General features: G+C 38.9%; 2 protein-coding genes across 3 annotated transcripts in view; both read left to right on the forward strand.

Annotated features, from left to right (window-relative positions):
• LOC107669637 (lysine-specific demethylase 5B-B-like) overlaps nucleotides 1-8,582 on the forward strand; it is a 27,966-nt gene extending 19,384 nt beyond the window's left edge. For both annotated transcript variants that reach the window (XM_016461957.1, XM_016461956.1), the window contains 9 exons: nucleotides 1-182; nucleotides 3,157-3,295; nucleotides 3,445-3,624; nucleotides 5,497-5,658; nucleotides 5,745-6,218; nucleotides 6,449-6,542; nucleotides 6,672-6,844; nucleotides 7,353-7,589; nucleotides 7,666-8,582. The exon at nucleotides 1-182 ends at the window's left edge or, in 1 of these variants, runs on beyond it. In XM_016461957.1, the coding sequence (XP_016317443.1) occupies nucleotides 1-182; nucleotides 3,157-3,295; nucleotides 3,445-3,624; nucleotides 5,497-5,658; nucleotides 5,745-6,218; nucleotides 6,449-6,542; nucleotides 6,672-6,844; nucleotides 7,353-7,589; nucleotides 7,666-7,800 (1,776 nt within the window). In that variant the 3' untranslated portion in view covers nucleotides 7,801-8,582. The remainder of the gene's footprint in view (nucleotides 183-3,156; nucleotides 3,296-3,444; nucleotides 3,625-5,496; nucleotides 5,659-5,744; nucleotides 6,219-6,448; nucleotides 6,543-6,671; nucleotides 6,845-7,352; nucleotides 7,590-7,665) is intronic.
• A 2,272-nt stretch (nucleotides 8,583-10,854) lies between these two features.
• On the forward strand, nucleotides 10,855-16,894 carry LOC107669603 (leiomodin-1-like). The gene is made up of 3 exons (XM_016461904.1): nucleotides 10,855-11,332; nucleotides 13,028-14,734; nucleotides 16,647-16,894. The coding sequence occupies exons 1-3, from the start codon at nucleotides 11,072-11,074 to the stop codon at nucleotides 16,671-16,673; spliced, it is 1,995 nt and encodes a 664-aa protein (XP_016317390.1). The 5' UTR covers nucleotides 10,855-11,071; the 3' UTR covers nucleotides 16,674-16,894.
• The last annotated feature ends 1,158 nt before the right edge of the window (nucleotides 16,895-18,052 follow it).

The raw sequence follows: 18,052 nt of genomic DNA on the forward strand, positions 1-18,052 counted from the left end.
CAGGCAGAGAATCTGGTATCAAACCCATGTGGTCTCTCTCTGGACAGCATGCGCCGGCTGATCGATCGAGGGGTCGGACTGACACCGCATCCCTCCACCGAACGCACGATGGCTCGGCTGCAGGAACTGCTCACAATCTCAGAGGAGTTGGAAGAGAAAGCGCAGGCACTGCTGAAGGCCAGGTGGGGGCAGCACTGAATGAAGTAGTGGTGGAAATTGATTCTTTCAAGAGATTTGTTCATTTTCAGTTTGTTCACCAAGATGATTTGTTCAGATACGTTCACTGATTCGTTCAGTGACCATTTCTTCATATTACATAAATACACCAGCAGGTGGCGAAAAAGAGTGTCTTATGTGTTACGAACGTATTTACTTGTTACAAAAAAGTGATTTGGCTTAAACAGTCAGTCCACAGTAAAATTCACACAGCCTGCTTAAAATTCGAGCTATTTTTCACGAACCGTTGTGACTTCCGTAAAAATTTGACGTCAGAACTACACAGTCACTGCCTTCAGTCACCACCCCGAGCACCGCCCACAGTCCCACTCTCCTTTTGCCAAACCCCCATTTTTCTGGCAGTGGCAGCAGATATGTGATAAAATTTCTAATTTGAGGCTGTATTACGTCGATCACAACAAGATGATATTTTAAGCTCCTTATGTAGCCGAACCTGTGCTGGTTTGAATGGGCCGCCTCCCGTTTCCCCTTTGTTTTGCTGCCTCAAGCTAGCGTTGTCAAATGTGTGCATAATCTACTCATTAAATAAATAAAGTAAAGTCTAAATAAGTTGTTCAGATGACCAAAGCACAAGGTTTTCTTGCATAATTAACATTTTAATTGTTTGCTCAGACATTTACACATTCATAAATTCGATACCAGCATGGCGCGGCAAATGGCAGCAAGGACGCTGAGCTCCGCGATTCTTCTATTGTTTTTGTTTGTTTGTTCTGTGTTTTGTCATTCTTCTTCTATAAGTTTTACCAGAGACGAACTCCTTAACATTAAGCAACACATCCTTTTGAAGCTGCAGCCACCGATCTGGACGAGCTCACAGAGACTGTAACTTCATATAGCAGTTTCTGTGAAGACATGTGCATTCCTACCAGGACATTCTTATCGTTCAATAATGATAAACCGTGGTTTACTGGGAAACTCAAACAGCTACGTCACGCCAAAGAGGATGCTTACAGAAGTGGGGATAAAATCTTGTATAACCAGGCCAGGAACAGACTATTGCTCAGACATTTACACATTCATAAATTGGGGATTAAACGTTGAGTTATGTTCTGTATGCTAAATATGAATATATAAACAAGTTTATTTGCACAGTGCCTATAACTGCGCTTTGCATCCGCTTTCTGCTGATTGCTGATCGAGATTGACATGCTTAATGGCCGACTGACCCGGTACGCTCTCATTCATTCCGTTCACGAACGAGATATATACCAGTTCAGTCATTTCATTCACGAACGAGATGTACCATTTCATTCACGAACGAGATATGTACCAGTTCCGTCATTTCATTCACGAACGAGATGTACCAGTTCATTCAACTCGTTCACAAACGACATGTACCAGTTCGGTAATTTCGTTCACGAACGAGAAGATCTCTCTCGTTCAGACTCAAAAGAAACTCTGTCAGTGAAGGGCGTATTCGTTCACTACATTCAACAAATCACATGCTCCGTCACATCTCGTACTCGAAGGCTATTGGCTCGAGGTTCAGTCATTCTTTGACAGGATGAAACAGTTCACAGAGCTACCCGGTTCACTGATCTGCGCATGCGTTGCTATGGAGGGAGGAATATCAGTGAACGAGAAATATGAGTCAATGGATCACGAGAACAGTTCGTTCACCAAAAAGATTCATTCAAAAAGAACGATTCGTTCAAGAACGTAACAACACTAGAATGAAGACTCTTGCACGGATAAAACACAACCACCAATCTACCCAAGCTACTTTTTGTTTACCCTTTGGATTTATTAAACTTTTTGATGTCACAGACCCCCAAATATGAAGAAGCCCCTTCTTGAAATGTTAAGGCAGCTATAAGACCCATTTATATTTTGAGGACTTAATATAAATGTGTAAAATAGAATTGAAAAAAATATTTATTTATTTTTGTAAACCCTATTTTGAAATCCTTTGGGGCTTCATTACAACTTTGTTGTACATTCAAAAAGCATATATGGGGACTTCAGAGTGCAGTGCAACTCATCCATTTAAAAACCAATAAAAGGCACAGTTTATTTTGTCTACAAAAATAACATGAGTAAGTTAATTTACTCTAAGTTAATGAAAAAATTACTCAAGTGACGTCTGTATGAAAATAAGTTTGCAACAATGTTACTTTAGTATTAATCATATATTTTTGGACTATTTATTAATATTTTGAATTAGGTTTAATTTTTATATTTCCGTTTTTTATTTTTTTATTTTTTTATTTACATTTTATGTGCTTTTGTAATTTTTATTCGTTTTATATTTAGCTTCAGCTTTTATTTCAGTTTTAGTTTGCCATTTTAGTGTTTTAACTTAACTTTATTCTATTTCAGAATAAAGTTTAAAATTACAAATTAATTTAGTTTTAAATTTAAAGTTTAAAATTTAAATATATATACATACAGTGTGTGTGTATATGTGTGTATGTATGTATATATATATATATATATGTATATATATGTGTGTATATATGTGTATATATGTATATATGTATATGTGTGTATATATATATGTGTGTATATATATGTATATATGTGTGTGTGTGTGTGTATATGTGTGAATTAACAAAAACAATTTTTATAAATATTAGTTAACAATATCAACTGGTTGGTTGGTTTTGTAAGGCTTGTTGGCCATTGAAGTGGGAGCTCTAGTCTCAAGCCATAACGATCTATTAGAGTGACTTTGTACGAAACAAAACCTAAGATCAGTTTCAATAGCCAATTCATGATGAATTAGGCAACCACTTCCTTTTTTACAACAGATGAGCATTTGCATCAGTTCAGGGTAAACTGGAGGCTTGGAAATGCAAAGAAGCCCTTGAATGAAAATTTAATTCCTGCGGTGTGTGCTGAGAACCGGCAGGAGGCTCCACAAAGTGATTGTGTAATGAGCTGAGTGACATTTGTTAATGTTTTCACTTTTTCTTTTAGGCCTCCAGAGAGTTTAGAGACGCTCAGTTCTATGTTGACTCAGGTGGACGGGGTACCAGCATACCTGCCAAACTGCCTGCTACTGCAAGACACAGTGAACAGGGCTAAAGAATGGCTCCAGGAAGCTGAGGATTTACAGGTTGAGTACTCAACATTATACGAACTATGTAGCTTGTATGCATTCTACAAGCTAGTGTGTCGTCTCATGTTCATGTTTTTGAAGCTTCATCGGTCTGCAGTGTTAATGGCAGTTTATGTGATTGTTGGTGTTTCTGATTGTGCTGGCAGGTTGGAGGTCAGACTCCGGTTCTCAGCTCGCTCTCTGATATGGTTCTGAGAGCTCATGCTATTCCTGTGCGACTGGAGCCTCTGGACCAGCTGGAGGTTCTGGTTTCAGAGGTGCAGGCCTGGAAAGAGTCGGCTGCTAAAACCTTCCTCATCAAAAACTCTCATTTCACGCTGTTGGAGGTTAGACTGGTCATATCATATTAAATGAATGAGAAATAATTTGTTGAAATATTTAGACTTTTAAATTGAAGTTTTTAGCTCTTGAAAGTGATTTAGAGGTTAGCCATTTTAATTTTGCCAAATTGAAAGAAAAGCAAAAAGAAAAATATAAAGAAAATTATTAAATTACAAATTAAACTCATTACGGCAATGCAAAAGAAAACCTTAAAATTATCGCATTGATATTTATATATTGTGTTAATCTATGAGAATTATAGTATAAAAATACTGTCTGTGATTCTCATTATTAAATGTGTATATATAATATAAAATATAATATAATTTAATTTAGGGCTGCCCCCTAATAGTCGACTAATCGTTAGTCGCCCAGAAGAGGCTTGGTCGACCAAAATTTTATTAGTCGCACGCAGTCTGTGATGGAGAGATCGTTAACGGCTGGTTTTTGTGGTAATACAGTACATCGGGCAGGACATCCAAACGCTCGCCTATCATTCATCCACCACAAATATGGCTTATCAACTGAAATATGTGAGTATTAGCAACTTTACATGGCCGCTCAATCTAATGTTAATCTAGAGAAATGTGTGCTGTTCGTGTCTGCAGACGGCAGAGTGTGGAAACTGTTGCACGCTCACTGCATGACAGATGGAGGCGCCGGTGCGCTCACTTGCTCTTAAAATACTCCCTCATTTTTGCTCATACAAATAAGAGTAATACATCTTTCAAATATGTAAAGACTCTACGTTTATTTGTGTGCACTCACAATAACAACAAAACATTGCGCTTTTGTAAAATAATGAAAGCAAACAGGATGCGCTTTCTTCCGTCTCGGTCTTTGTGAACTTGAGCGTGAAACTCTGTGTATATCTTAGCCTTACAGACATTAAAAACAAGCGAAATGTCTATTTTCAAATTAACCAATTCAAATAATAAACAAATATTCTCAGATGATGTAATCCGTATGAAACACGCATATAAGCGCATCACTACTGCAGAGATGACGAGTCAGTGTCGCCGACTTCATCTCTTAAAGGGGTCATATGATGCTTTTTTAAAGATCATTATTTTGTGTATTTGGTGTAACAGAATATATTGACATACTTTAATGTTAAAAAAAAAAACATTATTTTTCAAATACTGTACATTATTGTAGGTCCACTATGCCCCGCGTAATAATGTTGTTAGTTTTACCATCAGTTCAAGCCCGAAAGGGCAACACAGTCGCGTGACAGACACAGTGATGATGCAGTACACAAGCTGCGGTTAAGACAGCTGACGTGCTATGATTTCTGACAGGCAGTTCACTCTCCTGTGATGTGACCCTGTTCCCCTCACAATGCAGCCTCCTTACTGTTTTTCCCTGACACATTCATAATCCTATTTCTGCCGGTGTGCCGTGGCAAGCTTTATGGGTGTGCTTGAGTGCTTATTAGGCTTATGTAGGCAATTAAAGGCTCATAATAATGATTTAAATGATTTATCAATAAACGTGCAATTAGTCGACTAATGCTTAAAATGAACGACTACTAGCCGACCAGAAAAATCCTTAGTCGAGGGCAGCCCTAATATAATTTACATCCTGTCTCAATTATTTAAAAAAATAAAAGCAAAATTTCTTGTTTTAATTAATTTATTTTATTTTAATTATAATCATTACACTGTGAATGAGAATTGGGGGTTTCCTTATAAAAAAAATGTCATTGTGAAAAATGTAATTTCATATTTTTTATTAGTTTAGTTTTGATTTTAAGGTGAAATATGCCCTGTAAATGTTGTCATGACATTTATTCATAATTTGTTTTGAATATATAATTTTATTTGAAATAAAATGGTTGTTGTCAAGGTAATTCATGGGTCTGGTCACTCGTGCAGGTCTTGTGTCCCCGATGGGAAGTGGGCAGCTCTTTAAAGAAGAAGAAGATGAGGAAGATGAAGGGAGAATGTATGTCATCAGGGAAGAAGAAGCTTGTGAAGCTGGACAGTATGAGTGATGTTGAGAGAGCACTTTCAGACAGCAAAGACTCCGCGTCTGCTGTGAGTTCACTATACGGTACAGTCCAGAAAAATTTCAGATAAACAAAACGCTTCACTTTCTCATTCATTCTTTTTCTCTCTCACAGATGTTTACTCTAGCTGAGGTTCGTTTAAAAGAGCTGGAGTCACTATGCGCTCTTCGTGCAGCTAATGAATCGAAGCTCCTGCCTACAGCGGACTGCGCTTCTCTCAAAGTGTGTGTGTGTCAGAAACCACCCATGGGCGCCATGCTGCAGTGCGAGCTGTGTCGAGATGCTTTCCACAGCGTGTGCGTACGTAGACCCTCCGATCCCCTCGACCCAGAAGCCTGGCTGTGTCCCTTATGTCTACGGTCGACAAAGCCCTCACTGGCAAAGATCCAGACCCTGTTAGCATCACTGCAGCGGATCCGTGTGCGTCTCCCGGAGGGTGACGCTCTGCGTTATATGATTGAACGCACTGTCAGCTGGCAGCGACAGGCACGAGAGGTCATAGACTCGTACGATCACTCGCTGACCTCTCAGGATTGCAGAGGAGCTTCACCTACACAGAGCCACAGGACCACTGGGCACAAAAGGAAGGTTAGACATTATATCACAGACTGTTAGCAGTTTGATGTCTTGTTCCCAAGGGGGTGAGAATTCTGCTATTTTTATTATATTTTATTATTGTTTTTAATTCTATAAATATTATAGAATTTATTATTATAGAAAATATGAGATGTGTGTATATATATATATATATAGTTGTCACTGTGTCAATGTCAATTTTTCTTATTACCCATCAATAAAGAGTCATTGTTTTATTGTAGCCACTGTGTGGATCTCCATCTCCGTATCAGGACTGGGGTGTTTCTGGGCAACAGTCTGTGTTTTACACAGAGCAGCGTTGTATCCCTCTCCAGGGTCTGTATCATTCTCGCGCACACGCAAACTCAAAGAGCATTTTCATATTTTCTGAAATTCACTGTGCAGACGCTTAAAGCAGCAGGATGACTGCTTATGTTATAAAATGAAACCGTGTCATTGTTCCAGGTCTCAGTTCGGAGGTGGAGGAACTGATGGTGGAGGGTTTGCTCCTGCAGGTTTCTGTCCCCGAGACCCAGCAGCTCTACAGACTTCTGCTGTCCGGCCCCCTGACCACAGACACGTCCCACACAGATCACCCACCCTACCTTACACCAAAACACTCCTCACCGCAGAGAGAGGTAAGGAGTGTGAAGCTGTGCATGCATCATTACTTTTAGGCTGTTAGCAGTTAAAGTTCAGTCACTAATTGAGAAGAACTGTCAGGAATTATAAGTAAAAAATCTGTTTCTCCATTGGGATAATGTATAAACTTTGAGACAAACCAACCCAGAGCTCAAAGATCAGCAGTATTATATGCATCTGTAGAAGCCAAAAGTCAGTGTGATTTCAGCTTCGTGTTTGGTAGCTACACTGGCCATATTCCTGAAGAAAAAGCCTCCTTGAATCCACCAATCAAAAGAAAGTTGCTGTTACTATGGAAACGGGAATCATGGCAAAAGCAGCAGCTTGTCACTTTCATAAAACATAAATTATATACATTAATCAGTTCCGTGCTCTCTCAAACAATGTATACTGAATGGAATATTTTGCAAAAAACTTCAAATGTATTGTATACTTATTATTAATAAGTCAATAGTTCTATATTGTATTCTTGCTTTTTGATTTTAATACATCATTTGTCTATAGGGAGATGCAATCACTTCAGCAGAAAAGAAAGCCAAGCGGCGAATGAACAGAGAGGAGGCTGAGATCAGGGATAGAGGGATGAAGCCGAAAAGCAAGAAGCAGCGGATGGGTACAGAGAAGCGGCGAGAGAGGAAAGCGGCATCTGTCTCTGCATCAGATGTGTCTCAGTCAGAAGACTCTGAAGAGGATATGACCCAATGTCCAGCAGAGAACTGTCTCCAGCCGGAGGGGGAAGAGGTGGGCAAGTGAACGTAGCGACTAAGTGGGTTTGTGTGTGTTTGAATGTGTTTTGACTGGTTTCTCTTTGCTTTAGGTGTACTGGGTTCAGTGTGACTGCTGTAACCGCTGGTTCCATATGATATGTGTGGGAGTATCAGCAGAACTCGCAGCCGAGGAGGATTACATGTGCGTGACCTGCAGCACAACCAACACAGGCCGGCGGAAGTGAGTCGGACGAGGGAGGCAACCAGTCTCCCACCCTATCCTCCTCCATCCCTTCTCCTGGATGTGTAACTGACCCTCCCCGTTCCCTAACCTATGACCTCTGACCTTTGTAACAACGGTGCTATTTACTCTCTGTTGGACTCTATTGTCCTGAATGATACTATTTTGTCACTTTTTTTTGTATTTTTACAGCTTTTTTCCTTCTGTCAAACTGTTTGTGATTGTCTAAAATGATAAATATGCTAAATGCTGAATGAATATAGCGGTGCATGGGCTTGTGTTTGTGTTGCTTTCTGGTGTGGAGGAGGGACGCTCTCGTGAATCACAGCGAGGGTCGTCTTTTCTGCATGCACGGCCAGAAACGCCACAACACAGGACAAACGAACGGTTTTCACCAAATACAATAAATAAAAAATACAGAGAAATAATTATTTGGAAACTTGCCGTTTCAGTACACAGGCATCTGGGATTCTCCCCGTTGTGACGTTTTATTTCCTTTTGTAGATTAGTTTTATTTATCGGAGCAATAATGTCGTTTGTAAGTTTCAGGAGGTTTCGGCCGTCTCATTCGTGCTACTGCTTTTAGAGATGGTGGTCAGATATTCAGGATATGTAACGGACACACACGTCAGAATTGTAGCAGACTGAAGAGTGTAATGAACTGCCACAAAACCTGCTCAAGTCGTTTTGAAGGGTGAGGGTGGGGGTTGTTAGGGTTTGAGGTTTGACCAGCTTGTTAAAAAAAATGTCCCAATTTATAGTGTGGAATAAAACTCTTTGTTCTAATATCAGACAAAGTCTCTTCCCTTCTTTATTTACTGATCATTGGTGTGTTGGTGCATCTGATTTCTTAACACTGATCAGTGTTATTTTAGCATTATTTCAATACTATTATAGTATTTATATTTTGTTTTCATTTTAATTTTAGTAGTTCTGTGTGCTTTTGCCATTTTTATTAGTTTTAAAATATTTATATTTTCACACATTCGTAGAGTCAGAGATGCTCTCAACCAAACATTCGTTTGGGCTCTAGTGCCTCCCTTGAAATTGCTATAATACGAGATCTGTTTAAACCTATTTTTTAAATTTTATTTAGCAATCTGTCGATTGTTTGCTATTTTTGATATGGTTACTGGTCCTAGTTTCACATGTTTTTCAAATAAAGCACATATTCAATGTAAACGAAGAAATAAGATTTTGAAATCTGCATGCAGTAATTATAAAAACCTTGTTTAAAATGAAACTCATTTAAGGAGCAACAATATGTTCATGTCTCTGAGTTGTATTCTTACTCTTTGCTATTGTAAAGAGTTACAAGCAATCGTCTTTAGAGATGGGGAAGATTAAAAAATACAAAGAAACCCCAAACTAAGGATTTAATAAAGAACTAAATGATCTAAAACTAATCTCAGTGTATAAAAAATGATTGCTGTGAGTAGTTTTCACGACTTAAAATTCAACAATAGAATAATAATGCATTGTTTCAACTTAAAGTATTCATGTTCGGCTTAAAATAAGTTTAGTTAACTTGGGTATTAAAGATATTTCAAATAAAAGCTAAAATGTAAGTTGTGATAACTAATAGCAGAAACATTTTTACAGTGGTAGATTAGTTTTAATAACTTTAACTTACATTAAAAACCAATAAACATGAAAAACGGACAAAACCCTTCCATGGTTTACAAAAATATTTTTTACACTATATACATACAGCGTTACTTCCAGTTACCATCACATAAACTAGAAAAACAACCTCAAACTCTCGCGCTGATCGACGTCACGTGACTGTGAATCCAGTAATGTTCTTCTTCATTGTGACGTCACAAGCAGAACGCCTACATAAGTTTATGGAACTCTAGCACTCCAGTATTTTTATATTTATCACTGGGAGGCGACGCTTCTTTTTAATTAAATTAGTTTATTGGTTTATTATACCATGTGTCAGACCCTCGCCTCCCAATACTGTATTTTTAAAAAATATTAGAATACTACAAACAGTTAATGGTTAAGTAATTTTAATAATTTCACTGTTGTGTCCGATGAGCACACATGTGACTTTTAACTTTTTGTAAATTTGAGAATAACGGAATGAGTTTATTTCTGCTTTACCAAGTACTGGGGAAAGCGCTGGCATCTAGCGGTGATTCATATGCATGTCATTTAATCTGGCAGCAGAAACCCAGTCCTCCAAAAACAAACAAAAAATTTTCTCCATTGCTAACAGGTGGAATAAATAAACAAATAACCCCAGCCATCACACAATGAACAATCAATCAACACACATGTATCCATGTAAAAGGTAGTAAAATTAAATTGATGTCAATTGTCAGAACTCCAGGATTTATTACTTAACTTAATTCATTTATTAGCCACTGATAAATTCAGGCATATGCTCCTATGCACATCCCCAAATTATGAAGAGGTCAGACAGATTCGACCGCAATACCAAAAAGAAGATACTATGTCTGCTTTTGAAGAAATTGATAGCAAAATTTTGGAAGAAATAGTACAGCACCTTAAATCGTCAACCTGCTATCTTGACACACTTCCCACATATTTTTTCAAAAGGGTGTTTAACTGTTTGGAAGCAGATCTCTTAGAAGTGGTGAGAACGCCTCACTTCTTTCTGGGACGTTTCCAAACTCCCTGAAAACTGCAGTTGTTAAACCCCTTCTGAAAAAGAGCAATCTTGATAACACCATATTGAGCAACTATAGACCAATATAAATCTTCCTTTTATAGGAAAGATTATTAAAAAGTTAGTCTTTAATCAGCTGAGCAAGTACTTAAACTCAAATGGACACCTGGACAATTTTCAATCTGGTTTCCACACAGAAGGCGATGAAAGAGAGAAAAGGAAACGGAAAAAGATGAATCAGAACTTTTGTGATTCTGTCAATGCCTGGTTTATGGAAGTGAAAGAAATATGACAGAATTCTTACAAACTTGCGAGAAAATTATGTTGGAGGACCACTGGTGTAAAAATTGGGTACGCAGACAGACACTGTTGAATCTGTCTGACAGACAAAGCTCTTTCACATTATTTTGTGCTTGTGCGCAGGCTGCACGTGGTCACGCAGCTGTGAAGGATCGCGCGGAATGCGTCTTGACGCTCGAGCTTGAGCTGGAGCTCGTGAAAGGCGCTCTGCGCGAGAGACCCTCTGCACCCCTTTCATCATGGATTTCATCATAGATACTCTTTAAACTCTGTCAGCTGCATTCCCGCAGAATCAAACATTATACTTGACCAATCAACATTAAATATTTCCAAAGAAATGTCCAGACCAAAGGTCTCGGAGAGTCAGGGGAGCGATGAGTCGGACACGGAACTGCTGCTCGAGACGCTCTCGCCGGAGGAGGTGGAGGAGCTCGAGCGGGAGCTCGTTTACATCGACCCAGACCCGAAAGTACCAGTGGGACTCCGCCAGCGGAACCAGACAGACAAACTGCCGTCCAGAGGATATGACAGAGAGGCTATGCTGGACTACTGTGAGCGGGAGACCAAGAAACTGATCCGGAGAGAGCTGAGCGCAGAGGTCATATGCTAATAATAATAATAATTATTTGTATTAATATATTAATAATTATTATTACATATAATAATAATTATTATTATGATTATTATTACTACTACAGATATAAGAAATTATAAATTTCTTATACAGAATAACGCTTACTATTTAAGTTTCTTAATAATTTGATTCGTTTTAAACTTCACCACAGGATAATTTCAAAGTTTCAATTATTCCAAAATGCATTAACAGATGGATTTATTTTTGTATGTTGCCAGTTGCATGCAGGGAGAATGAAGAATGAATAGCTGACCTGTGGTCATCTGTAATTCTAAGATCCCAGCATAGTGTGACATTTTTATTGGATCTGTGAACACTATTTAGCACTGAGATCCCTGTTAATCAGTATGGCCTATATGCCTGACATGCTGTCATGGTCCCATGTATCAACACCCATTTTTCTGCACACACATGTCCCACAAAGGGACCCTAATTGCCATCATCTGTTGGTGATGAAGTTTTCTTTGCTTTGGAGTGTTTGACTGTGCACAAAACACTTTGTACTTCCAAGTGTGAATCAAAACAACAAATCTCCGAAACATTTCTGACAAGAAGAAGATATTTCAGAGCACAGTTAGATTTCTCCAAATATTACATTTTTCATGCTCTTCTGTTTGGAAACAGTATAAACTTCTCTTGGGTGAAAATCCTGAGCATGTAATTATTCTTTACAGTCTTTATAAACATTTAGTATCATAGATTAGTTTATTGTTGTCTGGTATAAACATTCTCTCTCCTTTTGGTGGTTCTAGGGTGATGGTTATTTGTAGTTGGCACTCCGATTAAACTATAAAAAACTAACCTTTGACATCGAAGATGCTGTATTCATTCACTTTTGGGTCCACCTTAATGTTTTTTTTCTAAAAGCATGCCATAAAAATTAATATTTTCTAGAGTAACAGAGCAGAACAGATGGTCTTGTCCTTCTGGGATGGTGTTCCTTGTGTTTTTGGAGAGTGCTAGTTGTGTTTATGTGATTAAACAGGTGCTAATGAAGCATTAGTAATGTGAGACGCAAGTCTATTGAGACACTGAAGTGTTTGTTTGAAACACGTTCAGCAGGCAACAGAGCACACACACAATCTCAGAGGAATCTCACAAGTTACTAAGTAACATTGTACTCTCTATAAATGTGGTTCCCTGTATGTATTTCATTTTTGATTGATCCAGAATTGTAAAGATCATCTATCTGATCTCTTTTTTGTGAATGTGTTTACTTAAAGCTTGGTCTCACTGAGGCTTTGAAACTGTCAAGGACAGAATTCCTGACCTGAATGTTCCTCCCTTTGCTGCCTTATAAGGGCACATCTGAGAGTTTTAAGACTTCTTCAGACAATAGCTCACAAATCTGCACAGTACGTTCTTTCCCTTTTAATGACCACTAAAAATAACTCGCTCAGTCCAGCTGGGTCCAGCCATTGGCTCTGTAATTATTCTAGATACGTTTTGTTTGTTTGATGTTTGATGTTGATATTTATCAATAATTACACCCAAATGAAAGCAAATGGAAACTTATATAGAATGTGAATGCGGTGATTAAGATGTAAACAGTCAGATAACAATTAGCCAAAATCTGAAATTTAAACTATCAAAAGACAAACAGCTTCTCAGATTTAATGTGCTGTGGTGAATAATGTATTTTGTGTTTCATGTTTGAAGGGAGGGGATGGCAGAAGGAGAGATCGACTCCGCCGGATGAGAAGCAGAGAGTTTTCCAGATCACAGAGCGGCGATCCTCCTGATACGGAGAGCAGAAATGCTGATCCGGAGAAAGCAAGAAAAAGGGAGGATGACTCAAAAAATGTATCTGATGAAGACGAAAAAGGCAAAGAGAAGAAAAGGGAGGAGAAGAGAGAAAGAGAGAGGACAGATAATAAGACAGAAAGTGGAAACAAGCTTTCTAGAAAAGAAAGAGGAAGCAGCAAAACTCTAGACCTCATATCTAAACTGCAAGAGAAGAAAGATGATAAGAAAGAAAGTGGGAGAAAGGAGGAGAAAAAAGTGAGTGAAAACTCCAAAATACGAGGGTTTGTCTCCAAACTACAAGACACCGAAGACCTAAAAGTAAAAGACAATAAGGCAGATGTCAAGAAACAATATGAAAGCAGAAATAAAACCATAGAAGAACCAAAGAACAACAGAGCAGAAGGAAGAGTAAACCTTAAAGATGTAGAAACAGAGGAAAAGAAAAGCAGATCTAGAAATATAGAAGAGAGAAGCAGAAGAAGAGAGAGACTAGAGGAGGATGAGAAACATCACTCACAGACAGATACAACCAGAGCACAGAAAGAGAGTGAAAAAGAAGAAGTGAAAGAATCAGAAAACAACGAGGTGAAAATATCTACCATTTCCAGCCATAAAACCTCATTGAACTCTTATGGCATGGATGACCGTTCTGTTACTACTGAGGAGGACGAGACTTTTAGTGAAGATGTGGACAGCGACACTGGCTCCAGCATGTTTGATGACCTTCTGGAGCAGGTTCGCAGCGACGACCCTGAACTAACAGAGCTCAACGTCAATAATTCAGATGCCATTAAGACAGACACCCTGAAACAGTTTGCAGAAGGTCTTCGCAGCAACACTCACATCAAAACCTTCTGCTTTGCAAACACGAGAGCGGACGATCATGTTGCGTTTGCCCTCGCTGGAACCCTACGAGATAATTCCACCCTGACCAGCATCAACCTCGACTCGAATCATTTGACAGGCAAAGGCATCCTGACCATCATCAACTCTCTTCAGCACAACAGCACGCTTATGGAGTTGAGGTTTCATAACCAGAGACACATCTGCGGAGGGAAGACGGAAATGGAGATAGCCAAAGTCTTACGGGACAACTCTTCACTGCTGAAGCTGGGATATCACTTTGAGCTGGCTGGGCCCAGGATGACCATGACGAACATATTGAGCCGAAACATGGACAGGAAGAGGCAGCAACGGCTAGAAGCGCAAAAACTCTCCAGACAGGAGACTAAGTCCAGGCCACGTGAAGATAAGAGCTCACCTGAGAAGAATAAGCCAACAACATCGTCCATCAACACTCAGAAGAAAGACTCTAAATTTGCTGCCCTCTCAAAATTCACTTCTGCTCAGGAAACTCCCAAAGCTCCGCCCACAAAGTCACCGTCTAGACCCCTCCCATCTGAGGTAACAGGGAAGAAAGAAGGGGCAACAGGAAGTCGACAAGCTCCTCCTCCACCCCCTCCCGGCCCAGCGTTAGATGTTCAGGCCCTGAGGAGGTCGCTGACCCCGATCTCTCAGAGGAAACCAGACGGCAGTGCAGCTGTCCGACAGACGGACGGGAGCTCCAGAGATCAGCTACTGGACTCTATCAGAAACTGCAGCATGAACGCTCTCAAAAAGGTGACACGGACATCACATGTCATAGATTACTACACATGCCAGTACATGACCAAACATTTAAACATCACCATCTCAATAAGAAAATGTGAAGGCTTCTTTCTACAGCATTGTATTCCTAAGATATTTTAATGCAAGTTACACTTTTATAATGTTTGGCCCTCTACACTCTGTAAACCCAAATGTTGTCTTTACTTAATTAAGTAATCTTGACTAAACATTACTTAAAATTTTTAAGTAATTAAAAGTTTTGGGCCCATAAATCAAAATGTAAGTTCATGTAACTTGTTTACCTACAAAATATGTAAACTTAAGATTTCAAGTGTAGTTAACTCAACTAATTTATTAAAACAGCTCATTCTGGTCTTTATTTAATGTAATTGGCCGTTCAAGCAGTTCTGCCCAGCAACAAGAGAACTATTGCAGATGGGCAATTACAAAAGGCCGGGTCTCTCTTCATTTTGTCTGTAAAAAACAAAACAAAAAAAGAAACAGATCTTTCAAGATCTCAGCATCTTCATTTACCAGTTTGAGGTAAGTTTTAGGACACTCTTTACTCTTTACTTTAAATTGAGGGAACAAGTTTACTCAATCAGTTGAGTTGAGTCAACTTATTAGGTTTTTCAGTGTAGCAGTTTGCGACCGTTAAAAATCCTCTCCCGTGGCCTCATGGGATATTAAATTGTCCACTGGATCCACACTTTAGAATTGCGTTTAGAATTTACAATTTACAATTTACAATTTACAAATCATGACTCATCAGTATTCTAAACTTACAAAAAAATAGAAACAGCTGAAATCACACATATACAAAAATCACATAGCCTTAAATGAATACTTTTAAGAATAAAGTATGCAGGTTGTGCAGAGGTTTCTCTGCAGAAAACGCAGATACATGTATGTACAGTTGGCTGAGTCTGTAATTTGAGTGTGTAAAAGGTTGTTTATTGTGTTTAAAATGGTTTGAAGATGACACGCTTGCACTTGGTATTGCTCGAGAGCCCTACGTCTAACGTTGGCAGAGACTGACTAAAGGCTGTAAAGGAAAGCGATATGGAGATGTTTTTAATGCAAATTACTAACCTTGGGCACACAGTCGCGCATTTACAATAGTTCAACTTCATTTGCATTAGATCAAGGTTAAAAGCACAGTTCAAGGTTAGTATATGGACCAATTCTTACTAGTATTAACTATATATTAGTATGCCTATTATTAACATATTGGCTGTTTATTAAAGCACATATTCTGCATGACCATATTCTACATCCCTAATCCTACCCAATACCTAAACTTAACTACCTTACTAACTAATAATAAGCAGCAAATTAGGAGTTTATTGAGGCAAATGTTGTAGTTAATGGTTTGTTAATAGCAAGAATTGGACCTTAAAATAAAGTGTGACCAAACAAATCCATGTGGATACATTTTGTGACTTAAGAATACATTTTCAGTGAGAAGTTCTCCTGTGCATATAAACATTAATAATCCACACAATTACTATTGATGAGACACATTGTTTTAATTTTGCTTTAGATCTGCTTCTCTGCATGGATGAATGTGGTTTGAGGCACTGGTGTGCACATGGATACAGAACATGACCAAACATGTTTTTTGGTGCTGTTGTTGTTGTTTTTACAAATGGTTATTCCCCAGAGGTTTGCCATTTTAAATAATCCATGGTCAATTTTTCTTGTTCATTGTGGCAACAAACTTTCAGCATCATGCTACACACAGCCAGAGATGCTTTTCTCTGTACAGATATGAAGTGACATGATGCATATATGAAATTTCTTACAAAAAATTTAATTTTTTTTACACTAATTTTTACACTCAATCAAAAAAGTTACGTAATCTTGTATCATATAATATTTTAATATTATAAATGCTTAATCTTCATTTCAATCTTCCTCTCAGGTTGAGATCCCTAAGCGGTTGAGATAGCATCTGTCCAGTGTATGTGCTTCTACCTTCAGATTCCCCTGCAGTCCTCCAGTGCCCCATCAGAATCACTGAATCCTCAAGATGAGATTCTTCCGTAACTGGGTTAGATGCTCCGAAATACAGCCAGTTTGGATTATTTGATATCTAAACGTTTGAGGTGGGAGTGGGACACAGTGTAATTTTTACAGGACTGACAGCTAACCAGTCAACATTCAAGCTGTGAGGAGCATCTGTTGGGGTTTAAGGGTCCTCAGAGAAAGATTTGTCAAATAAATCAGATACATTTTGACTATTTGTTCTCAACTTTTAGCATACTTTATAATATTCTCACAACTGTCTTGAAGCAGTACTAATCGTTACTCTGTCTAGAATGCAATATGCTAAATAAACCTCTTAAAGGGGTCATGAACTGAGAAACCAAAATTCCCTTGATCTTTCGACAAATAAGAGGTCATTGTACTATAAAAACATTCTGTAAGTTTCAGAACTCAAAACTTTGTCATTAGTCTAAAACAGCTTATATTGAAGGCAGTCTCCCAAAACAACAGCTTTCGGAATGTTCCACTCTATGATGTAATAGTGTGGATAAACCCCACCTCCGCAGAAGAAGATCGACATCACTGCCTGTTTAGCCCCGCCCACACCGCCCATGTAGTGTTAACGAGAGGCAAACTCGCAGGTCTATGCAGAAACCAAATAATAAAGATGGCTCCGAAGACAAACAAGGCGCGGTGCAGTTCCAAATTGTGGAAAAAAACAGTCTTTGCATTGCCTTCCCTCTTATTCCAATGTTAGGAAAGAGTGGATGAAGTTCATTTTTAAAGAACTTCCAGACCTCGTCAGTAAGAACTCGGTCCTTTGTTCACTTCATTTTACCGCGGATTCGTTTACAAACATGGCACAATTCGATGCAGGATTTTCAAAAAGACTGAAAGTAAAAGACGATGTAACAACACAAGTGTGAGTAACTGTTTTCATTATGTCACTATTGCTTAGTCTCTTCTTACAGATCGCTTGATATTTATTGAGTTATTTATGCATTTTTGACCTAAATCACAGCAGCATGCATCTATGAGGAATGTGTCAAACATACACAACGTTAGCCGATCATAGCAGTGGGCCTTTACTTCCGAGTAGGGTTGACAATCGTCCCGTATTAGCCGGGATGTCCCGTATTTTGAGATGGTCCTCACTGCAGAACACAAGATCCAGGGGGCGAGGTTGGATCCAGATCCAACTCCTCCCACCTTACATATACCTAAACCTACCCGTCTCCACCCCCTGATCCCTAAACCCACCCATCTCCACCCTTAAACCTACCCATCTCCACCCCTAAACCTACCATCTCCACCCCCTAGATGTGGATCCAACCACGCCCC

Source organism: Sinocyclocheilus anshuiensis, unplaced genomic scaffold (genome assembly GCF_001515605.1).
Source record: "Sinocyclocheilus anshuiensis isolate Anshui unplaced genomic scaffold, SAMN03320099.WGS_v1.1 scaffold80, whole genome shotgun sequence".
NCBI classification, from domain to species: Eukaryota; Metazoa; Chordata; class Actinopteri; order Cypriniformes; family Cyprinidae; genus Sinocyclocheilus; species Sinocyclocheilus anshuiensis.

What these genes read in the sequence shown, in the direction of transcription:
- LOC107669603 (XM_016461904.1), top strand. Translation starts at nt 11,072, where the DNA reads ATGTCCAGACCAAAGGTCTCGGAGAGTCAGGGGAGCGATGAGTCGGAC. An exon ending in GGAGAGAGCTGAGCGCAGAG is followed by an intron (nt 11,333 to 13,027) that starts GTCATATGCTAA and finishes TCATGTTTGAAG; the next exon opens with GGAGGGGATGGCAGAAGGAG. An exon ending in GCATGAACGCTCTCAAAAAG is followed by an intron (nt 14,735 to 16,646) that starts GTGACACGGACA and finishes TCTTCCTCTCAG; the next exon opens with GTTGAGATCCCTAAGCGGTT.